General features: G+C 40.4%; 3 protein-coding genes across 3 annotated transcripts; all 3 read right to left on the reverse strand.

Moving 5' to 3' along the window:
• Positions 1-983: 983 nt before the first annotated feature.
• On the reverse strand, positions 984-4,003 carry LOC311051922 (uncharacterized protein). The gene is made up of 2 exons (XM_084066650.1): positions 3,914-4,003; positions 984-3,711 (listed from the first exon to the last, which is right to left on the reverse strand). The coding sequence occupies exons 1-2, from the start codon at positions 3,916-3,918 to the stop codon at positions 1,455-1,457; spliced, it is 2,262 nt and encodes a 753-aa protein (XP_083922776.1). The 5' UTR covers positions 3,919-4,003; the 3' UTR covers positions 984-1,454.
• Positions 4,004-6,844: 2,841 nt separating this feature from the next.
• Positions 6,845-12,062, reverse strand: LOC311052148 (uncharacterized protein). Its single transcript, XM_084066970.1, has 2 exons — positions 11,822-12,062; positions 6,845-9,180 (listed from the first exon to the last, which is right to left on the reverse strand). Exon 2 carries the CDS (start codon positions 9,171-9,173, stop codon positions 7,464-7,466), a length of 1,710 nt encoding a protein of 569 aa, XP_083923096.1. The 5' UTR covers positions 9,174-9,180; positions 11,822-12,062; the 3' UTR covers positions 6,845-7,463.
• Positions 12,063-19,345: 7,283 nt separating this feature from the next.
• Positions 19,346-21,393, reverse strand: LOC311052249 (uncharacterized protein). Its single transcript, XM_084067126.1, has one exon. The coding sequence runs from the start codon at positions 21,385-21,387 to the stop codon at positions 19,375-19,377; it is 2,013 nt and encodes a 670-aa protein (XP_083923252.1). The 5' UTR covers positions 21,388-21,393; the 3' UTR covers positions 19,346-19,374.
• Positions 21,394-25,288: the final 3,895 nt, after the last annotated feature.

The raw sequence follows: 25,288 nt of genomic DNA on the forward strand, positions 1-25,288 counted from the left end.
TCTGTAATAAAACCACAATGTTCGTAGAGATGATATTAGTATACAATTATTTGAAAACAAATAAAATAATAAAACGTATAATGCCTTGTGACTGTTGATATGAAGGTATATAATATCTATAATGCTTTATAGATATGGTCTCCATAGAAAGTGTCAATTTTTTCTTTTCTTTGTAAAAATAAAGGGACTTCTGTGGATTTTATTCACATTTTAGTTTGACATGTTCTCGCTTGGGATACCAAAACCTTGGGAATATTTTGCAATGTCCAATAGCTCTCTTGTCCTTTTTGGTTTGTCTGGTGCTGTTTTTTTTTATCTTATGCAGAAGTGCTCTCTAGTCGATGACAGACATAAAATCTTGCATGTTTGAGGTAACACATCTGTAACACGTGGTAGAGTCGAGATTTAATTGACATCAATGGTCTGGCTTTGTACAAAACAATTTGTTGTTGTCCACATTTTTCTTTCTTTTTTCACTATGATACATGATCTTTCCAGTGTAAGGTATTAGCATTTTTAATCACACCCATAATATTTTTTAGCTCACACCCGATTAGAATACAGCCTATGTACACCATTACTCAGTAGTTTAACCGATGATATCATTTAATGTATGTTTTGTATTAATAATCTAAATTTGCAAAGTAACTAGTAAATAAAGTTGTCATAGAATACTTTTAGTGGAGAATCCCCATCCAGTATTTGTGTGAATGAATCTCAACTTTGAGTGAATATCTGGCTCCCTCTACTGGATGAAGGACTTTATGTTTGGCTGTCTGGCTTTCTTACAACCAAAGCATTGCTCTGTAAACAGTCTTCCATTCTTTAAACTATGTTTATTGAGGTAGATGCATCATATCCAGCACTACCTTTATAACCACACTAGGCTGTAAAGCCTGTTAATTGCATAATAATAATAATAATAATAATTGTAACATCTAAAATGCCTGAGCTAACATTTTTGCTTCAGTAGTTTGGTGACATCATTTATATTCTGTTCTGTAGGGTTAATGAATTGAGTCATTCGGCAAAATAGGCATAACAGTGAATTATTAAAATGAAGATTTAAATCCTGGTAGTGCCCTGGAGTTATGTATTTCCAACTACATTTCACAAAGGCTTAGTAATCATCCCCCACAGGTGCATTATTATAAGGAAGGTTTTAATATACAATGACAATAAAGCATTTACTAGGTTGAACATTTTCTATGTAGTAGACAAGACCCGCTGTGAGAAGTAAAAAAAACTAAAGAGAAATCTGAACATACAAAATAATGAAAGTTAACAGGAACATTTTCAAAAATATTCAATAATTTTAAAACATTTCCACAAATATTCAAGATTTGTCAAAATGTGAGCTAGTAGATCTGCTATTTCCGAAGAGCCGAAGTATAAAACAGGCCTTAAATGGTTAAGACCTCTTTTTTTCACATGTTTTCACATGTGCAAGTAATTTACATGGATCCTCGCTCATCCATATACTCCTTCAGTTTGTTCAAAGTCATACCGTTTACGGTCTCTGTCTCTCTCAGCGGCCTGAGGATGACCTCCTTCCTGTAGGAGAAGCGGGTGAGGTTGATCCTGTTGGACAGCCTCTCTCTGCACTGCAGCAGACGGTACAGAGAGAGGGTGTGCTTAGCCAGCACCACCGTGAAGATGATCTCCACCACCAACAGGGTGGTGTAGATCATCATCTGCCTCTTGCACTGCTGTTCTTTGCTCATGGCCGGGTGAGTGTGAGACGGTATTAATAATGCCTGCAGAGGCATGGGCTCCAGGGGGCAGGTGAAGATCACTGGAGTGGTGGGAGGTGGAGGTAGCGGTGCCGTTGCTCTCCTGGTGGTGGTGGTGGCTGGGAGAGTTGTCTTAATAGTGGTCGTTGAGGCAGTGGTGGGTGCCGTTGAAGTTGGTGCGGCAGTGGTGGCGGTAGTGAGGGTTGTGCTTGGTAGTGTAGTGGTGGTTGTAGTCGTGGTTGGTAGAGTGGTAGTGGTGGTGATGGTTGGCACTGTAGTTGTGGTAGGTAGAGTAGTGGTGGTTGTTGGTGCTGTAGTTGTTGGTAGTGTGGTGGTGGTTGTTGGTGCTGTAGTTGTTGGTAGTGTAGTGGTGGTTGTTGGTGCTGTAGTTGTTGGTAGAGTAGTGGTGGTTGGCACTGTAGTTGTGGTAGGTAGTGTAGTGGTGGTGGTTGGTGCTGTAGTTGTTGGTAGTGTAGTGGTGGGGGTCGTTGTAGATGGTGTGGTTGTAGTTTGAGTAGTAATCGGTGTGGTGGTTGTGGGTGAAGCGGTGGTTGTGGTGGTGGTGGTGGTAGTTGTAGTAGGAATGGTGGTGGTGATAATCGTGGTAGGAGGGGGAGGCGTGGGACATATCAACTGATCCTCTGTCAGCGACATGATCTCCTGCCCCTTCAAATCCTCTGGATGCTCACAGACTTCAGGTGTAGTGGACTTGATTTTTTCGGAGTTGGCCTTCATCCACTGGTACAGATGAATCAGTTTGCAGTTACAATGCCAAGGGTTGCCGTTGAGATAGACTTTGGTAAGTTTTGGTAAAGGTGTGAATATATCCTCAGGAAGAGTCTGAAGGTTGTTGTTAGCTAACCTCAGGGTGGACAGAGATGCTAGTTTTTCAAATACGTCTACATCCAGTGACTTGAGCCTGTTGTTCATTAGATTCAGCTCTGTAAGCTTCTCAGGGCCCTCAAAATATTCAACAGACAAGGTTTCAAAGTGATTTTTAGACAGGTCTAGCTTTTTAAGTTTATCCAGAGCACTGAATAATCCATTAGGAAGAGTGCTAAGGTTATTTTCTTTAAAACTCAACTCAGTCAATTTGGGCATTTCTCCAAAGAGCACTGGAGGTAGACTAGTCAGTTGATTTTTGTCTAGAGTCAGTGTTTTAAGCTGTGGGAATCCCACAAAGAACTTTCGAGGTAACCCAGTCAGACAATTCCCGTCCAAATACAGCTTAGCCAATTTAGCTTTATGTTGAAACAAACTGGGCGATAATTCAGTTATTTTGTTTGCCTGCAAGTTAAACTCCCTCAAGTTGGGAAGGTTGTGCAATATCCCCTCAGGAAGGGAGGTCAAGTGATTTCCATAGAGTCTCAATATCTGTAGTTTTTTCAGGTTAGAAAACAGACTTGAAGATATGGCATTGAGATTGTTCTTGGCCAAATGTAGGAACGTAAGGCTTTCTAGATCATTAAAAGTCCCTTGCTCTATGTATTCTATCTCGTTAAGATGCAGTTGGATTTCATTTAGGTTTTTAAGGCCATCAAACAAGCCTTTGTCTAGACGACGGATCTTGTTGAGTTTTAGGACAAGCTTTTCTAGATTGCCGAGGCCCCTAAAGACTCCCACTGGGACAGATGATATTGGAGTACTGGAGATTTCAATTTGTTTGAGGTTCACTAAGCCCTCAAAAGCACCAGGCTCGATAGACGTAATTGGAGTGTCCATGATGTCCACCTTTTCCAGCTGGGGGCTTTCATTAAAGACTCCTTCAGGGATGGCAGTGATCTGACTTTTCACAAAGAACACCTCTGTCACCTTTGAGTCCAGAAGTCGTGGTATGTCAGTTGTACGTGCATCAAAAACTATCTGGTGTTCCTTGGGACATTCGATGTCATTATCACATTCTTTTGGAGATGAAATTGAATATTCAAACAACAAAGGCAGAAAAAAGAGGACAATTTTGCTTCCAGGCATGCTTCTTCTATAGAGAGAAACAAACAAAGATTTCGTATTGAGTTTGGGGTAAATCAATTGACAGTTGACAATGTAAACTGTATTAGGAGGCAGTTAAAGCACCTTCTCTCACACTAATAAAGTGAATAGTTTAAAGCGTATCAAGTGTGGATCAAATGTAACCGGTACAATTTTTTTACGTTATTTCAAACACACAAAATATGACCTACCTCATTATCGTTTGCTGCCCCAGACGTGTTATGGAAGGTTATTTCAGTTACAGAGAGAAACAAACAAGTGCAGGGTTATGTTATCTCTTTTATGTACTGTATCTGGTCAGAGGGCCTGGAGTGTGTTGGATGCCCCTGTGGGGTGGGGTGTGGCGTCAAAAGGCCTCTGCAATGTGAGATAAGAGCAATGAAGTGCATGTGCAGCACTCATTCTATTTATTTCTCTGCCTGTTTACAATAATCACTGTCAATTTCAAGTTTTCTTAAAAGAAATGTAATTAACCCATTTATCATCATTATGATTATTATTATGATTATGGTTATTATTCAGCAGCAGTTGCAGTTCATTCAATGAATATTTGACTGTTGTGGTATTTTAATGGTTGACTAAGCTTTAGAGTGTGAGTTCTAGAATCTCAGGGATGCCTCATGAAATGAGGCATCCCTGATGAGGCATCCCCTCAGGCACACATGTGTAATTAGTGTGGATGATTGTTTTGGGGTTTTACTTGCTGGTTCTCCACATACAGAGATGTCTTTGATCAGGCCAGAGTCTGAGATATAGGCTACAACAGATACAGCATATAGAGGGATTCTAACAACCACTGTTCTCAGTGTCAGTGGTTCTCAAACATTTTCATGTCAAGGACCCCCAAAGTGACAGGTATTTTTGGATTATGTATTTGGGACCCCACTTTGAGAACCACTGGTTTAGGTGAATTATTAGGCATCCATTATTTCAGTCACTATTCGTTAATTATCATAGGAAGTACTGCATCATGTTAAAAACAACTTTTATATTTATTTAGGGGAGAGTGAGGTAATGTGAGACACATAAGGGTAAAGTGAGACACCCCCCTTATCACCTGACCACAACACCTGTGTGGTCATATGACCATTAGATTTTGAAACCCTTCCCATTTCCCACTTACCATGGAGGAGAGGACCTCATTGTGCTGTAGTAAGCATGTTTTTTTCACTAAAATGTGTTTTTTGCATGTAAAAGTAATTTTTTGGGCTGTCAACATAATCAGCTGTTGTGTCAAAGAAAGTTGATTCAGGTAGAAAAACTTATGTCATGCATGTTGATGAACTACAAACCTATACATCCATGTGATTAATGCTAATTGAAGATTAGCCAGAATTGCTAAAAGTGGTCCTTTTCACCAAAATGTGGCTGTGGGGTAAAGTGAGACAAATGGCTTGAGGTACAGTGGGAAACTGTCTCAAAGTTAAGTTTAGTACTTAAACATAGTTTAATCTAATATTGGTTTGATAATCCAATTGGTTTGATAATCTAATATTGGTTTGATTGGTTAAAACTGGTTTGTCTCGGTTGGGGTAAAGTGAGACACCTTCCAATTGTGTAGAGCAAAATGTGCTTAATGACCAATTGCTATGATTCTGTTACTAGTCTGACATTAGTTCTGGAATGTGTTGTTGTCAAGCTAGCTGTCGGTATTCTAACTGTTAGAACATGTGTTTTTATGGTAGTTTTAAACTGAAAAAAGTAAGTGGATCAGTTTACCCCATTGATTTTTCTGGTTTGTCTCGGTTTACCCCAGACCTGGGGTAAAGTGAGACACCAGAAAACTTTTTTTAAAACAATCATATTTTCACTGCCTTTTGTCTTGAATACATTCTGATAATTTCCATTGTTAGGAAACATCCCAAATGTATGGGAAATGTGTACATTTTACTGATATATCATTTTAGCTCACCTAGAGGGGAGAAAATGTAAAAAGTGTCTCACATTACCCCACTCTCCCAGTGAAATTTTATTTACGTTTAAGTATATTGAAGCAAAGTATGGGATTTGAAACATTTCCTGCCAAATAACAACATTCTTCCACTAGATGGCAGTCTTTTGCATCAAAATCATATGGTGACGTCAAAGCCATACCAAGGTTTGAAAATATTGTATGTTGTGCTTGTGTTTTGGCAATGTGATACTTTGGTTTTACAGTATGTCATGTGGTCACTGGAGGAATGAAAAAAAAAAAAGAATCATGGTTCATGTGTTTTAGAGCAGTGTTTTGGGAACCAGCATAGATTTTCTGTTTTTAAATGAAGGCCTACAATTTGTTTTCTAGTAGGCCTACAGGGGTTCCCAAACTTTTCCATGCCAATGACCTCCTAATAACTATAGCCTCTCTGCTTTTACTATTTGTGAAAGTTTTTGAAACGTTTTAAACATTATTGACAATTAGGACAATTCTCTCTCTCTCTCTCTCTCTCTCTCTCTCTCTCTCTCTCTCTCTCTCTCTCTCTCTCTCTCTCTCTCTCTCTCTCTCCCTCCCCCCCTCTATATAAATACACTGTATATAAAAACTGCCCTAGTAGAGTGGACAGTTAGAGATAACTTAGATGGGTGTGTGGCCTACATTCCTTCCCTTCATGTAAGCTATAAACCATTCTGACATAGTAAAATGTCAGAGTGGAGTTGTACCAGGATCCTCCCCACGAAAAGGCCCAGTCAGTGTGAGATATTATGGAGTCATGTGAAGCTCCCCTCATCCTCAGCATGACCCATTGAGATGTAAACATACTCTGAATGTGTTTGAATGAAGCCATTCCATATATTATCATAATGGTGTTGTATAAAATGTGGATAAAATATTAAATTCATTTATTCTCTATACAGTTTTTTCCATGTAACATTACTCTGACGATACTATTTATCGAATTTATCTAAACTATCATTACAAAAACACAAGAGTCAGTCAAACTGAGTTGGTTTAAGATTACTTTCCACACCATTGCTGGCCATAATGTGATAATACAGCATTATTTCATCATTTCAGTCAGGTAACTCAACTTACAATTTAGGTATTTAAAGTAATTATCTTGTAAAAGCTTAGAATCATTTTATTTCAAGATGTATGTGAACACACATCTGTTGATTTCAGAAATGATTTCAGACTGTTAAAAAGTTGAGCTTTTATTCAAAGCATGGAATCATTGTGTGTTAAATATTAAAACCATTGACTGCATTACATCATGGTACAGTGGAAAGGCAAAATAAAATTAGTAGTTCCATATCGAACCGTATCTTTTTGTTCCATAAATCCAGAGATTTATTTTTTCCTTTTCTCTTTTTCCAGTTCTAAAGTTAAGGAAAAAGTGGTTGTAGAAACTGTAGATTACAGACCTGTTGGACAGTATGAAAGCAGTCTTATTCAGGTACAGCGTCTTGTACTGACACATCATATAAATGGAAATCCAGACTAAAAGCAATTGAGATTGCATCCAAATGAGTGATATTATGATATGATGTTCATCCAATGTTTTTGTTTTTGTGATGGACTATTTTGATTTAGACAAGCTAATCAGAGGCAAATCTGTTTTCTTGAGCAGTGTAATTATTGGTCGTGGTGAACGGATCCGCCAGGCACTTGTGTTATTAAAAATCATGATATGCATTTTATGGTCCTTCTCCTCTCCAACAGGCCACAGCGCTAATGATCCTTGGCCGCAGTAATCAGAGAGATGTTGGTTTTAAAAGTTCACTGGTAGCTGAGCTGTACTTGGGTGGTCTCACTGGTCTGGTCTACAATACAGAGTTCTTGCTTCTGCGGCCCAGATTGCGGCTTTCTTGCTTGTTCTTCCGCCAACACACCAGGCCAATGATGATGCTGCTGATAATGGCAGTGCACACCACCGCAATGATGATGATCTGAGTATTCCTGGACACAGCCCCTTCTTCCCCGTGTCCACTGCTGGTGTCCTCCCCCTGGTCTGAGGTAGGAGTGGCCTCGACAGCAGGGGAGACGGTGCTCCTCTTGGGGGGAGGTGTGCTGGGTTTCCTCCTCTTATCTGTTGGGATCACCGTGGGCTCATCAGTAGAGGTGAGAGGTGGCAGATCCTCGTCTGTCAGTGCGGTGATCTCGCCACCGTTCAGATCGAGGGGCGTGTCGCACACCACTAGGCTGTGGTTGGCTTTGGAGGGGTGCTGTCTCAGCCAGTCCCTTAGCGGCAGGATGTCCTGGTCACACCTCCAAGGGTTCTGATGCAGGAGAACCTCCCTTGTCACATTGAGCTCATCCAGGATCTCCCGAGGCAGACTGGAAAGGGAGTTGTTCCGCAGGTCAAGCTCACCCAATTGGCTGACGCCCTGGAGGAAGCCCAATGGGAGGGTATGGATGAGGTTGTGCTCCAGCGAGATGTTGACCAGGCTGGGTAAACCTCGGAAGGTGCCAGCTTCCAGCTTTGTGAGCAGGTTGGTGTGTAGGGACACCTCACTCAGTTTCTCCAAACCTCTGAAAGCCCAGGGAGACATGTAGCTGATCTGGTTGCGGCTCAGCACCAGCAGATTCAGTTTGGTCAGGTTCCTGAAGGCGTCATCCTCTAGCCGGCGCAGCCTGTTGTCATACAGCCATAGTTGTTCGATGGGCATGGGCCCAAACACCCCCGTGGAGAGACTTTCCAGCTGGTTTTCATAAAGGGAGATTTGGGATAGTCCAGGCAGGTTTAGGAAGAGCCCCTGTGGAAGAGCTGTGAGCCTGTTATGGGATATGAAGAGCTTCTGAAGTTTCTGAGTTTTAGAGAACATGTCAGGGTGGAGGTAAGAGATCAGGTTGTCTTGCAAGGACAGCTCTTCCAGGTTAACCAACTCATCAAAAGCACCAGCAGGAATCTGCTGGAGTGAGTTTTTGTTGAGACGTAAGGTCTTCAGGTGGGAAAGGCCTTTGAAGGTGTCCCCAGCGAGCTGGCTGATGTTGTTCCCTGCCAACATGAGAGACTGCAGCTCAGAGAGGGGGCGAAACGTTTCCACAGGTACGGAGGTAAAGAGGTTTTTGCTAAGGTCCAGGGTCTTCAGGGCAGACAGGGAGGAGAACCAGCCAGGGCGGAGCACCAGGAGCTGATTGCTGCTTAGAGACAGATGCTCCAACTTCGCAAGGTTCTGGAACAAGGCGTCAGGAAGATCTTGCAGCTCTGTGCCAGTGAACGCCAAGGCACCCAAGTTAAGAGTTGAGTCAAATGTGCCTGGGCGTACCTCCCTCAGTACACCATCTTTAACCACAAAGAGTGAAAGAGCATTGGCAAAATCAGCCATATCCTGGGGTTTGAATGAATAGATATTGCCCTTGGAGATGTAGAGATGTAGAGGAGACGAAGAGGGCAGAGCTGTGGGGAACTCTGATATGTCATTGCAACGGATTTTGTTCTCACTGCATTGGCATCCATTAGGACAAGCCAAAACAACAGCGTTGAGGGAACCGAGAAGCAGGAGCAGGTGAAGGGTGATTGACAGTTCCATTATTTCCCTGAGAGAGAGAGAGGAGAACAAAGTTGAATTAGCTTTTCAGTCACATAATAAAACCAGTGCTATTTTCTACATACATGTGGCACAGTATAGTGTAGTACAGTAGCATGTGTCTCCCATGACTTAAAATAGTATCCTTCAAAACTTGTTATGTGGAGGATCAGATTCCCGTTGGGTCCAGTTGACAGTATACAGTATGCCATAAAAAGTCACGCTATATTTAGAAGCCCCTATTGTAACCTGATATTCCTCACAGGCTGTTTTATCAGATATTTCTGATATACATATAAAATACAAACAAACAAAAAGTCAGGTAAATACAAAACAACCCACATAACAACATCATTGTAATTCCCCTTTCTGTGGAACACACCATTCATGGGCGATGCTGGATTTCACTGCTGCACCCAAACACACATTTTGAAGAATGTGTGTTTGTGATGCGCTACAGTAGCTATTTGCATTGTTTTCATTGTGCTGCTGCATTATTATCTCAGAATGGATGCACAATGTTCCTTTGTTTTCTGCATTGGAAAAGAAAGGAATCTGGTGTGGTTTTTCCTCTCCCAAAGGGAACAGTTGGATAAAAGCAACATCCTCACTGTATCTAATTTGCTTATTGCCCTCTCAATGCAGTGAGACAGAGTGTAGCTGTAATAGGTAACAAAGCTCAAGTAGCTTCTTAAGCATTTATGACATAGGAACCTCTATATATATTTGCCCAGAAACATCTGAATACATTTTTGACATTGACCAATTTGTTACCTGTTGCTGGAAATGTTGTACAACATTGTCAAAGCTATGTGTGTCACTACCCTTGACAACCATAATGCAAATGATTTACTCTTTATTTTTGCCTGACTGCACATTAAGTCTGTACGCATGGATGAACAAAAACAGATTCCTATAAGAGCTCTGTAATATGTCCTCTTTCATGGACATGGGGTTTCGTACCCACAAGTAAACTGATTTCTGTGGAATAGCTACATCAGCTAGACTGTCTCTCAGCGCATGCTTAGGCTGTAGCTGTGGCTGTGCTGTGTTGTGTTAGTAATGGCACATGTGACAGAAACGTATACAAAGCCTTGCCAATGTAATGATGCTTCTGGTGGACTCCCCATTCAAATCCTGCTTGGGCATTAAAGTCATGTTGGCAGGCTCAAGTTATTTCCTCAGTGACTGGGCTGCTTTAAAGTGCAGACAGATCTGTCTTTGGATGGAGAATTCTAAAGAGGTAACTTTTGCCTTCCATTGAGCTCAACTTTGGATTACTTGGCTTTTCTTTTTTGTTATACATCAAAGATGTGGGACCATGAAATAGAGTTTGGTGTTATGTTCTTTTTTTTAGCAACACTATTTTGAATGTGGGACAAGTGATGGGTTGGAATGGCTCTGTACTGGAAAGCAAACACTATTTTTATTATTATTATTATTATTATTATTATTATTATTATTATTATTATTATTATTATTATTATTATTATTATTATTACCACCATTATCATTATTATTATTTAAAAAATGATCTACCAAGTGTCATTACAATATTGTAACACATTACATGATGTCCTATATTACCCAATCACCTCCAATAATAACAACAACAACAATAGGTCACGTCATCATTTACATCATAACACCTTCCCTGTTCTTTTGTCCAAGAAGAAATGTCTTTAATTGTTTTTTCTATCTCCAATCTTTCCCATTTACTATATATCCGTTAAGGAAGTCACAGTGAAGGACTGTGTCAACACAGCTTGTCTAACTGTACGTATGTGATTTGAAAGTAAACAACCGCAGAGATAAGCACTGCCAGGAATTGGGAATTCTAGAATTTCCTAGGGGCTCTCACAAAAGTGACACACTGCAAACACTATTCTGCACGTCAAGCCATAACCTCCACATCTGGAGGACTGTGTAGCGTGTACTGCCTTTGGGTGACTCCTCACCAATGTGGATTTCATAAGCTAAAGCATGCCCCCCTCCCACCCACCCGGTGTAAAATGTCCCAGTCAAACCAAAACCACTGTCTGCTGTGGACTGGCCCTGGCTGGAATGTTCTATGGTACACTGTACAGTGTAATGGCTAAAGCATTTCCAGTACACCATTAATTGCGGTGATTTTCCCCCTTTCCATTTCCATAACTGAAGGATCAGCACTTTGCCTCTCATGAAAAGATGGAACTGAGGAAGGAAGGTCGAGGACTTAGCAACCGATGCCCTAAACTGAGAGTGTTTGTTTTAACATTTTACTTTACTTTAGACTTTGTATTTTCATTTTTACTGCTTTTAAACTACTGTATCTTTAGGCCTCAAGCAAGTCCTGTGTTTACAGTGGACATTAATTAGTTTAAGTAATGTTAGTATTCAGACCAAAGCACACTATGAAAATACCAAATTCTTTACAATAGAACTTGTCAACTTATGTTTGATTGTTTGACTTATTTTGCTTCTTTAATGTGTTATTTCTTGCTCTCATTTCTTTACATGATGAAATTCCTTAAGATCAACAAAAATTAAGTCTGATTCATACTTAGTTGCTCGCCGGTGTCAGGCAGCCGCAGAAATCCAATCTACGAGCTCACAATGTGTCACACCAAATTAAGCATAACTAGATCCACATGATGTTTTGCAGAACTTACCCTGCTTCTTGTAGCCAGTGCCGAGTGAACGAGAAAGAGAAAGCGAGTTGCTGTGGAGTGAGTTATCTTTTATCCTCTGGTGAAACTCCCTCCTCTTCTCTTCACCTTCATAGAGGCTATGATCAGAGCTTCCAGTCCTCTCTGAAACCTCACATCCTCACATTTTTCTGCTCTTCGTCATCACTCTATTATCCTCATCAGGGTTTTTCCCCCTTGTCTATGCATGAAATCTGATGGTCCTCCTCAATCAAACCTCTCTAGTACTGTAGCAGACTGTTTAGCATTCAGTCTGTCTGCCCCTCTGCCCCCTCTGTTTCTCACTGCCTCTCGCGTGCTTGTGGACATATGCTTGCATGCATTTTTGGAAAACGCTGTGTGTGTGTGTGTGTGTGTGTGTGTGTGTGTGTGTGTGTGTGTGTGTGTGTGTGTGTGTGTGTGTGTGTGTGTGTGTGTGTGTGTGTGTGTGTGTGTGTGTGTGTGTGTGTGTGTGTGTGTGTGTGTGTGTGTGTGTGTGTGTGTGTGTGTGGTGGGGGGATGGATGGGTCCTAGGGAGAAGCCCCACCCTTTTGTGTTGCAAAGTTCATGGACTGGATTTGTTTTGTCAGAGAATGCAAGTTTGCTTTGGACTACCTGCGTGCGTGCGTGAATCTAAGTATTATCTGTGTTTTTACCATCTTATAAAATCCAAATATCACAAAAGTGGTAATGTGAGAAATGATCAGGTTTAAGGGACTGGGTTCAGGTTAGATTTTGATTTGTTGTTAGAGTTAGTTTAAGGGTTGATATCTGCCATATCAGAGTGATACTGTAGGCAAGGCACCGGGCAATTGCTGGATGTGTAAAGCTGGTCCTGTTATTTGGCAAACCCCCAGATGTAAGGGCATTGCATGTTGCATTGCATGTTGCAGGCCCACCCAAAAAATAGACAACCAAAATGAAAAAGCATGCACACATGGGTATGAACTGGTGAGATTGTGTAATGCAAGGGTATAGGGTAGTTGCAGTGCACAAACTTATCATGATACTTTATTATATCTTGTAAAGAAAGAGAAGGTCCGCACACCATCTTAATGCTACAAAAATAATGTATTAATAGAGCTGTAAAAAACTGTAAAAAACATTATATCTTAACATGTTCTGTTGTCCCACGGTGCTGAAATGGTGCAGTACTGTATGTTCTTCATTTAATGAGTTAAAGGAAGGTTGAACCGTTAATGTGCTGTTCCTATTAACATTCCAGTGTTGCTTTGTAAGTAAATCCATGTGTTCCACATGAAAAATGTCCGGCAACAAACCCTGCTTCACCAGAAATGAGATAGTGAGGGTGGAGTTAACGTATAATAGCATGTCACACAGCCTCCAGCACCCAAAACCTTGACTTAAACATCTTGCTTAACAGATAATCCAGTAAAGATACTGTAGACCAGGGGTCTTCAACGTTTTTGAGGCCAAGGACCAGTTAGCTGAGAGAGCGATGAAGCAGGGACCCCAACTGCATATTGTATAAAATTGTGTTGCAGATCAACTTTTTCATACAGTAGATTTCATAGATCATTGTGTAGCGTTGTGTTGGATTCATGTTAATGATTCAACCCTCAATACTTGGTCTGCTCTTTTTCCCCCTATACATCAAACCTCTTTGCCGACAAAAAGACGATCTACAAGCTCACAACGGCGTTGAGAGCTGGTAGATCTACTTTTTCGGCTTGTAGCTCTGCTATAGATCTGCTATTTTGGCGAATGTTCCCTTCAGAATAGGGATGCTACAGGGTTCAAGTGGTTAATATAAAAAACATAAGTTCTTATCACACAAAGATTTGGCGGCCCCCCTGCAGTAACTCTGAGGAACCCATAGGGGTCCCGGACCCCCTGTTGAAGACCCCTGCTGTAGACGGTGAGTGGAGAATAAGCAGTGACAAAGTTTCTCTGTCAGTCCCACTTCATGACATTTTGTTCTCATCGCCTGAATGGTTGTCTACAAGACACAACCACAAGTGCCCGCCGTCATGGTAGCATGAAATCCAGTATATAGCTTATAGCTATATAGATTTACTGTATGTCACAATACACAGTTGGTTATTTCTCAACTTAAAGTATGCCTCACAGGGACTGTTGTGTAACTGAAGGGTGTCAGGAAGCAGCATGACAGGAAGCATCTACCCCTGCTAAGATTCATCTTTCAGTTGTTTATACTGTCCACAGTTGTGGAGTTTATTCAAAGGGCAAATGTAGCGCTCTGAATGCATCAGACAGCTCAGAATTATGTTGTTAACTGTATAATTCATATTATTCCACTTTAAAATGTTCTCATGAGGACAATTACTCATCACAGGGCAAAGAGCACTGGGTGGATGGCAGGTTAAAAGGGTTGTGAAAAAGACTTCTGATAAACAGGCTCATATTGGCTAATCTAATTCTAGAAGTGTTTGAATTGGCCAGTTTATAATTTTTCCCTAGACAAAACACAGTAGTGTTATTTCCTGTTTCCAGAAACTCACTCAGTTCTTCCTTCTTGTATTAACACCCTCTCTTGTTCTCTCCCCCGCTGTGTGTGCGTGTCTGCACTGCAAAGCCCCTGAGTGCTAATTGAACTCTGAGAGTGTTAATATGGACCAGTTAGGGTCCATCAGAGTTAAATGAACGCTCAGGATTTTACAGTGCGTGTGTGTGTTGTGATTGGTGCCCACCGTTGTGCGAGCCCAGCGTACTGGAAGGGCTTAATCACCCGTTGTCATAGTGATGAACTTGGGATCTGTTCACCAATTCATCCCCTTTTGTGTGCTGTTTGTTTAACAGTCTAATCACTCTTCATGAAATGTATGGTGCTCATTACCAGGCTGAGCTGTATGGTGAAATGTATGGAGTTCATTACCAGGCTGAGCTCCAGCCTCAGTCATAACCACTTTGAAATAAAACAAAATCTTTTTTTACTATAAGACGAACTTTGTCATTGTTATGCTGTCAGATGATAAATGCTTAAAAATGACTAACCACTTGCCATCCTTACATTTTGTCATAGAGAAGTATAATTTTATTATTAGTACTAGTTTATATATGCTAGAGGTTTGGGCCGCTATGCAGAGCTCACACCATACGTCGTACCGCCAATCCGACTGATATGCCAATATATGGAGATCTCTGTATCTGCCAGTCCTTGTCCCTTTTATGCCCATATATGGAGATCCCTGATGTCATCAGTATATGCCCATATGTGGGTAGGTATACTGATATGCCCATATATGGAGATCTCTGTATCTGTCAGTCCTTGTCCCTTTATGCCCATATATGTATCTCTGTCAGTCCTTGTCCCTTTTATGCTCATAAATGGAGATCCCTAATGTCATCAGTATATGCCCATGTATGGGCATGCCCCCTTTTGTGCCCATACTATATGGAGCTGACTCATTTGTTTGCGCCTGATGCCATGACGACACATTGAGGTTAGACAACGCATAATTGCATTGAAGAATCAGAATCAGAATCAGAAGACTTTATTGCCATGACATGTGAACATGTTAGGAATTAGACTTGGTACAGCAGAGCACAGTTTACAACAGACAGAAACAACACTCCCCAGCACCACAGCAGCCATGGGCGGCGCTATCTTGGGCGGGATGCCCGTTCCCTCTTTGCAAGAATATTAAGGGGGGGGGGGGTCACGCCCTGCCTCAGGGGGGGGCAGTGCGTGAGGGGAGCGAAAAAAAAGGAGCCCAGGGGGGAGGAGCAGGGGGGGGGGAGGAGCAGGTGCGAAGGCGTGTGTGTGCGGGGATATGTTAATTCATGAAAGTACATGTGTGTGTGTGTGTGTGAGTATGTGCGGGAGGCCTGGAATTTGTCCTTGGTGTTTTCACCCAGTCCGTTATCTCGTTCGCTGGTGTCAGAGCGTTCGCTGGTGTCAGAGCGATAACACAGCGAGTTGTGAAGCTGTGGGAGACGTCCTTGATTGGGTTCCGACCCAAAGTCATAACAACAGGTGTCCGTGAGGGGGGAACTCCTCATACGGTTATCGCTGAGTCATGCCCTCCCTTAAGCCAATTTTGAAATATATATTATATATATATCCATTTTCTTTTCTTTTTTACTTATTGGTCAAAACCAGCAATTACGGGCGCACGTATACCTGACGTTAAACTAACTTTTTTCAGACTACGCCGTACCCCCCTCATACTTCTGAGGATCATCAACAACCCTCAGACCACGAGAAAAATAAGTTAAAAAAAATAATGGAACAAAGAAGCAAAGAAACAAACTTGCCACAAATTACCGCCGTACAGACATAAGCACAGGCGTGCAGAAGAGAATGAAATAGAAGAGCAAGAAATACAAAACCCACAAAATAATAAACCACATGAAACTGAAAATAGTAATACAAAAATAGACAAAACAAAGCATTAAAACTTCTGGACCACATTAATACAAGTTAAAAAAAGGAAAGGATGTATTTTGTTGAGGCTGAGTTTTATTTGTTTGTATTCTACAGCTATACTTATAGGCTTATTAGCTATAGGTATAGGCTGACGCTTGCAGTGAAATGCTTTTTACAGTTACTGTGCATGATAAGGGAAAGAAAAAATAGTCAACTCATGACTCATAATGCAAAAAAAAATAAAAATATTTTGAGTATACACTGTTTAGCTCCGTGAAATGCTAGAGTTATACAGGGTGTTCATTGTACCTACAGTAGGTATATGTACAGTCTAAAGCCTGACATACAGATGCATACTAGTACTACTTGGAATTATATCAAATGTATCCTTAGTATAACTAGAGAATATGGAATATATATATATAATATAGAATAACACAGAGTTTTACTGTAGGCCAAATACAGGCCTACAGCAGAACTTAGGATTTTACAGTGTATAAAATATATGTAACGTGACCTTCTGATCTTTTAATTTGTCTTAATTCTTTAAGAGTCTTTTTGTAACCCGGGACCTGCATTAAAATGTCTTCTATCGTCCTCGATCCAATTAATGTCAAGATGGGATTAAGCATTTACTGTCAGGGCCCCTAAACTATGGAACATTCTTCCAGAACAGCACATGTGAGATAATTGAGTATCTAGAATCCACTCTTTTGGACTGGCTTTTCTGTAAACCTTTTATTTTTCAAAATGTACTTTTTCTCTTTAGCTAAATTCACTTTTAAGTCATCTTTTTCTAATTCTTGTTTGTCTTATGCTGTTGAATTGTCACAATTGTCTGGCTTTGTTAAGTTTGTTGTTTCTTTTATTTATTATTGTGTAAAGCACTTTACTAATTTCGGCTTTGAATTATCCAAACACTGTTAAACTGATGTTACTGTGACTTGAAACAACTCCAAGAAGGGAAATTCCAAATACAGTATGTACCCATCATTGTCATTGTGAATGTGAAAATACAGGGGCCCTGATTAGGAACGTCCCGAATAATACATATTCCTGAACTCTGGCATCCTGTTTTGTTGAAGGTTGTTGAAGATTGAGAGTGATCTAATTCCTCTATCAGACCATTTTGGGTCATGATTAATGTGGGGAAAGGACATTCAGGATGCACACACATCACAGCATTCATCACAGCTTATATAAGAGCAAGTGAAGTATGACTAATTTCCATCTTTCAGACCTTACTCAAGGGACAGCAGAGGGCGATATAGACACTAGATTTTTACATGGTAATCGGTCACTGGAGAAAGAAGGACAACATGATTGTCAAGTTGCACTAACAGAAACCAATTTAAAGGACTTTTAGTCCTTTAAATTGAGTCCTTTCTAAAATCTGTTGGGTGGAAACATTGTAGCCAAAACTGGAAATGGAAAAAGACCAAGCGTTCCAATGGATCCATAGTTATTATTGAGTCACAAGCTCTTGTTAATACGTTTCATTATAAAACCCACCGACACACAAAATGTGTCTAAAATAGCAAAAACTAAAAGTTGTTGAAATAAGGAGATACAAGGTTTCTGCCCGACAGCAATACATAGAATCGGATTATCAAAAGAGGCCTCATAGAACTCCTGTAGAGGTAGCAAATTGAAAAATGTGTGAGAAAGTTTTCAGTGATGAATATTGATGGGATAGCCAGAGGCGATGTCAACATAACATTTACTTAAGTACTGTACTTAAGTACAATTTTGAGGTATTTTTTACTTTACTGGAGTATTTCCAATGTTCAGTACTTTTACTTCTACTCCACTACATCTCAGAGGCAAATATTATAATTTTAGTCCACTACAATTACTTTGTAGTGGAGTCCCACAAATATTGCCCATATACTGACATTTGTGGGCTTAAAATAATAGTTTTCTTTAGTGTTGTCAAACATATTATATATTATTATAAAAGAAAATCAAAAGAAAAACATGCTGTGTCATCACTAATAATAAACACATTGGGTTTATATTGTTATTACAAAAATAAATCTAATTGCTATAAAGACATTGGAAGGTGTCTGTTGATTAGAGTATCATTAATTGAGGAATTATTGAGGTGCTACATTCATTGAAAACATAGCTATGTAGCCACATAGCCACATTTTGTAGCTGGTGAGACAACTTTAGTAGTTACTTTATAGATTTTGATTATTATTACAAAACATACATGAACCACTTCAGCTGTGTATACATTTCGGCCATTTGAAAATAGCCGAAAATCTGCTATTTTCTAAAATATTTGTATACATTTTATACAGTTGCAACCTGTGAAATGGTACATTCTGCATAATGAGTACTTCTACTTTTTGTACTTTCGGTGCTATATTTTGATGCCAATACTTTTGTACTTTTACTCAAGTAAATTTTGAATTCCTGACTTTTACTTGTAACGTTTTACTTGAGTATTTCTACGTTGCAGTATTGATACTTTTACTTAAGTAAAACATTTGAGTACTTTTTCCACCACTGACAATGTCTTCACAACACGATGACGATATCATCATAACATGACGTCCTGACATTTTTACCATTGAGCTAATAGAGCCTGCCTGCTTGCCCAGGAGAATTAAATCTTGACCATCAGGTCAAAATTCATATCAGTTCCTGCTAGGTGAGACATGACCTTTGACACGATATAATGTCTCAAGAGAAGAGCAGGGAGACAAAATACAACCACCCCAATTGTATTGTAAGTTATATTGTATTAACATATACTCTATCATACAGATTGGACAAAATTAGTGCCACTTCTACAGAATTTTTGCATGTAGAACAGAAAAGAACACACTATTGTACAATGGAAAACTATATAGGAATTAGGCTGTATCATAAATGTTATAATATCAATTATACATTACATTCCTTGCACTTAAAGTATTTCCATTTCTGGCAGCATCACAGTGAACTCTTCTTGCAGTTGAAAACTTAAACCCTAGAGGGAAGCAAATAGCTACTGTATTGTTGTTTGTGATGGGCTACATAAGGTTGATTCAAAATTCTACTTCTATGTACATCAGAGTAAAACATTTTTTTAAATGCAATATAATAGAAAATAAGATAAAACAAAATGAAGCAATATTTAACACCAGGGCAGGAAAAAAGAGAAGAGTCTACTGTACATTGGATTCCAGTCTACAGTTTATCTTGACTTTTCTGCATCCGGCCCGATATCAACATGGGGTTTCCTTTGTGCTTGTGCATTCTGTGTCCCAAGCACTCGTATGGCCTTGTGAAGGCGATACATAGCATATGTGGTTGCAAGAATGAGAAACACGCCTAATGCTAACAGAAGGACATGGCAAACCATGAGAAACCCAGTCAAGGCTTCATCTGAAGGCAGAGTCCACACATACACCCAGCCCCGGTGACGGTTATTATGTACATACGCAGGCCCCTGCTCAACCACCAGTTTGTCATTGAAAGGATGGGCCAAGTAGTGAGTGGGATACTTGTCAGTAATGATCTCAGTATCATCAGGGATAAGCAACTCAGGTACACTAGTATGTAGATTCCCGAGAGTTGGAGATGTTGATGGCGTTGCTTTGGTGACCTTTGACCTTGTGGTGGGTGGTGTTGTTGAGGTGGTTGACAATGTTGGTTTAGTGGCTGAAAAATATTCTGCTGTTGTTGCTTTTTTCACTGTGGAAGCAGCAGGGGTGGTAGGTGGTGGATCAGTGTGACTCGATGTGTGATGTGTTGAAGGAAAGTATGTTGTTTTGAAACTTGTGATTGTTGTAGCTTCACACTTGAGAAATTCCTCATCATTAAGAGATCCAAGTGTGCGAAGCATGTAGTAAATTGGACTAAGACAGAGTACATTATCTTCATCCTGAACCACTCTTTGATTGCGCCTTATCCATGCTGCAATACCTCTGATGCTACAGGTACAGTCCCACGGGTTGCCACTCAGTGTAAGAGCCTGCAATCCTACATTTGAAGCGAAAATGTTCCCTGGAAGAGTCCTGAGATTGTTGCGCTTCAGGTCCAGGGTAGACAATCCTCTGAGGTACTTGAAGATGTTTTCATTGAGAGACTGGAGCTTATTGTCTTGCAATAACAATGTTGGCAATGTGGTCAGTTTGGAGAACAGGTCTGGGTGTAGGTTGTGGAGGTCATTGGACTTCAGGGAGAGCTTTTGAAGTTTTGGAAGGCAGCAGAACAGGCCTAAAGGCAATTCTCTTAACTTGTTATTGAGATGGAAGTTGAGCCTCAACAGCCCCGTCATGTTTGCGAACAGATTGCCAGGAACAGTGGTGAGGTTGGTGAAAAAAAGATAGAATTCTTCCATGTCAGGCATGTAACCCATCAGCTCATCTGGGAGAGATAATAGTGGGTTTTGGTAAAGGGTGAGCTTGCTTAGCTTGGGCATGTTGTAAAAACTCTTCTCTGGGACGCCGGTAAGCTGGTTGGAGGACAGAGTAAGGATCTTGAGATTTCCCAGGGACCAGAACAGCTCGGTTGGAAGGCTGGTGATGTGATTATTGTGGATTTTGAGTTCCTCAAGGTTAGCAAGTCCATCAAAAGCCCCAGCTTCCAGTACCTCCAACTGGTTGTGGTAGAGCATTAGTTTCTCAAGACGAGTCAAGGTGTGAAAGATGGTGGGCGGGAGCGTCCTCATGAAATTTCTGCCAAGGTTCAGAAAAGTGAGGTTAGTCAGGCTGTTGAAAACATCTGGAGCCAGGCTTGTGATTCTGTTGCTGTTGAGGTCTAGATCCAACAAACCCTCAATTCCTTCAAACATCACTGGTGAAATGGTCTCTAATTGATTCCCATCTAAATGGAGCTGCTCCAGTACGACTAATGGGCTGAACACCCGAGCAGGAAGGCTGGAGAGATCATTGGAGGACAGCTTGACAGACTTGAGCTGTGAAGCAACATTGAAGGCTTGAGGGTGGATTGTGTGTAGGTGGCTGTGGGTTAGGCCAAAACGCAACATGAGGTCCAGGTTTGCTAGACTCTCTTCATTTATGACGTTCATGTTTGTGCCATTGAGAAACAATAAGTATGTGTGGACATCCATTGGTTTGGGTACATCTGTGACGCTCGAACCAACACACATGACAGCACCAGCTGGAGAACACCTGCAGCTACTGGGACAGATCTTGCTAGAAGTCAGATATGGCAGTGTAGAGAGGAGGAGTACCAGCCACATGGTCCCTGTTGAATCAAAACGGATACAAACATATAATCACACAATTGTTTTTCTCTTTTTTTATTGTTTGTTTTGATGTTTCCCTTACGCCCTTAATCGAATGTCATTTGATTTGATTGCTGTCTTTTTGTGGAATCAATAGATACATCCTATAATACATTTCTAAACCCAAAACCCCCCCAAAAAACCTGCCACTGTGTGGGACTAAACACAAAAACAACATATCAATGTCACTAACAAGACACGCCACAACGTGCAGAATTACTACGCGCAGTCTGTAGGCCACTTCATACTGCTCAGCACACATCTGCCCCCTCGCAGCATAATTAATTGCGGCCAACACAAACTCACAACATTACAGTCGGCCATGTTGTTCCTTAGCGTCATCGCCGACCACCGCCCAACGAGACCCAAGTGAGGTCAGACAACACACTCCATATTTGGGCATAGCTCCATTGGGAACATCTCCTATTATGGCTTTATATATTATAGAGACCAACAAACACAAAGCACCGCGCAGCGGATAGGGGGGAGGGGCGCGCAGCGCCCCGACCCTCTAGTTTAATACAAAAATCAAACGTCCTTGATATTGTCCAGTTAATATTGTCTCATAACTTAACATAACATTGATTTCAAACTGAGATTTCTTTCTGCTAACATAGCCTACACACTATTGCAATATGAACTTGGGATGCATAAAGTGCAAAAAACAAAGTCCAAATCTTTAGCTAATTTTTTGGAATAGAAACAAAACATTCTACTTGCCTCTTGAGTACCGATCCATCACTGGCTGCTTTGTATGATATTGTTATGTCTTTCTCTACGACAATATGAGTGGCACAGAGGATGCACGCATCATTTCCTTTCATTTATCTTAGTGCTTAGTCAACACAATGCGGGTCTCTGCTCCAGTCTGAGGTCTGTGGTTTGATCTGGTCTTAGTGAGATAATACCCATGGTTGTAATCAGACATTCATGAGGTTTTGTGGAAGGCTGGCTCTCTTGGTCATGCAACAATACACTGGGATAGTGTACATTATTCTCTTCACAACATGTAACTTTGTTACCAGGAATTGGCTTTGGTTACGGTGCTACATGAAACGTACACAATAGCAATACAAAAGATAATGCAAACAACGTCAACCTTAGATATCTGATATTGGAAGTCAGCAGTTCAGTTCAAGTTGTACAAAAGCCCATTCTGTGCAGAACAGTTCTGCAGAGCAGGGGAAAGAAAGCTGCCTTGGTGACATGAAGATCAAACACAGATGCTCATATTGACATTTGTGGGCTTAAAATAATTGTTTTCTTTAGTGTTGTCAAAAATCTAAAGAGAGACGTGCTGTGTCCTCACTAATAATAATCACATACAAGTTGGTTTATGGGTTTATATTTCTATTACAAAAAGGATGAAATCAAGAAACCTAATTGCTATGAGGTGCTACATTTATTGAAAACACATATGTAGCCTGAGAACACATTTTGTAGCTGGTGAGTCACTTGTTTCAAAGCAAAAGTGGGCACTTGCTGCTGTTTTGAGCAGTGAATACATAGTACATGTCAACATCACATGCTGCTGTTTTCCTCCTGTATGATTTATAGCCCGATCACAACAGCTGTCCTTTTGTTTAGAGTGATCCATTCTATGACTCAGCTTCTATAGAAACTTCAAAAATGCTTTGTCAACTGAATATACAGTATGTCATATTATATTTTAACTGGCAGTGTTGCTGTAGTGCAGTCAGTGTTTCTTGCATTCAGGAAATATTCCCATTTTTGATTTCATCTGAAAAATGTTAAGACCGGTTATGGTAATAAAAGAATAGGGAGGAATCATGGAATAGTGAAATAATAATGTAATTTTCCTTTCCTTTCTTTTGGAGTTATTATATTTTCTTTTAGTTCATTGAGATTTTTCTTGAAGTACAGAAATGTACGATATAATGATAATGTATGATAGACAGACAGACAGACAGACAGACAGACAGACAGACAGACAGACAGACAGACAGACAGACAGACAGACAGACAGACAGACAGTATGCTTCAGAGACATCATTTTCATTGCCTGTCAACAAATAACAACTTTGCAAACCACAGCTATGCAAAGCAGAATCAAATGCTGCACAAACAAATGCAACAAATGATGTTCTTGTTTGTTAGACATGTTGAAGATTGATTGACACACCTGACAATGGGAATAAATAGGGAAACCCTTTTCCCCCTTCAAGTTATGTTTCTGACTTTGATAGTTTGCTTTTCAAAAGAGAGGCTTACTGGATTTATTCTTTGAATAACCTTGCCCCCAATAGCCTTAATGATGCCTGTGGCATCTTCCCATCTTTGTCTCCTGTTTATTTACCCGTGTATTTTTCTCTATAATATATATTATTTTCTATATTGTTTTCTAAATGGATTCTTTTCAAATTCTTTTAGATTTTACTTGTGATATACTGTACTGTAAAGCCTGGTGTCATAAACATCTGTATATTGATATATAAAATAAGCGTGTGTGCGTGTGTGTGTGTGTGTGTGTGTGTGTGTGTGTGTGTGTGTGTGTGTGTGTGTGTGTGTGTGTGTGTGTGTGTGTGTGTGTGTGTGTGTGTGTGTGTGTGTGTGTGTGTGTGTGTGTGTCACCACTGAGAACACAGTTCATAGCTGGTGAGTCACGTATTTAAAAGCAAAAGTGGACACTTTCTTTCCCGCTGCTGTTTTGGGCAGTGAATACATGTCATGTCAACGTCACATGCCGAAGCCATTCTCCTCCTCCTGTATTATTCAGATAGCCTCAAGTCACAACAGCTGTGCCATTGTGATATAAGACCCATACTATGACTCAGCTTGCACAGAACCTTCCAAAATGTTTGCGGAATATATGTGTCATTGTATTTTATCTGGTGTTGTTGTAGTGAAATGTGTGTGTGTGTGTGTGTGTGTGTGTGTGTGTGTGTGTGTGTGTGTGTGTGTGTGTGTGTGTGTGTGTGTGTGTGTGTGTGTGTGTGTGTGTGTGTGTGTGTGTGTGTGTGTGTGTGTGTACGTATGTGTACTGTATGTGTACGTATATGTGTATATATATATTACATATTTTTAGCGGCGCTAAACGGCGGTAGCCCTCTATACCTGGCTTTTGCGTCAACGTTCTGATTGGTCAGACACGTCAACAAAGTGATTGGTCAAGCTTCACGTGACACGTGGCTATAAACACATTATAAACACTTATTGATGACAAAATGTATCAAAGGCGCCGCTACCTTCACACAGGTGTGATTTTTTTTTATGTATAAGCTATTTAAGGAGCTTAGGAGCTTTAGTCATGGAAAACAGGCTGTCACCATGTAACGAACAATTGTTACTTTTATAAAAAATGTAATGAGAAGTTCCATTTACATATTCACACAGTAACTTTATTTTCTTTATAAAATAAAGGGCAGTACATTCCTCAAAGCAATTGCATGTTCTGTGATGTTTTTTGTCAAGTATGAAGTGGTACAAAAAGAAAATCTTAATAAACACTAGAGGGCGACATAATAGCACATGATCCGTGCCAAATTAGGGTCTCTGATCTATGTACATTGTCTTATATGGTAAGGATTATTTCCTGTAGCTGTCTCAGTTGTCAAGTATAGAAGTCACAACCGAAACTCAAGTATTCCCAGTTAATAATCAAAGTTTTACAGAAGAATGTTCTTGACTAGAGGAAACAGTCCTTAGACTGCCCAGGCAAACACCTCAATGTAGAATTAATTAAATGACCAATATTGACATAATGTCATAACTTGCTGGAATAGATGCAGTGGGTGTTTACAAGTGGTGTTTTATGTCATGTCATGTGAGTCTTAAGGCTATGTTGGATTCTGCAGCTTGACTTCACCACTGTCATCTTTTTCTCTCTCTCCGTCTC

Source organism: Gymnoscopelus microlampas (assembly GCF_963454915.1).
Source record: "Gymnoscopelus microlampas genome assembly, chromosome: 9".
Lineage (NCBI taxonomy): Eukaryota > Metazoa > Chordata > Actinopteri > Myctophiformes > Myctophidae > Gymnoscopelus > Gymnoscopelus microlampas.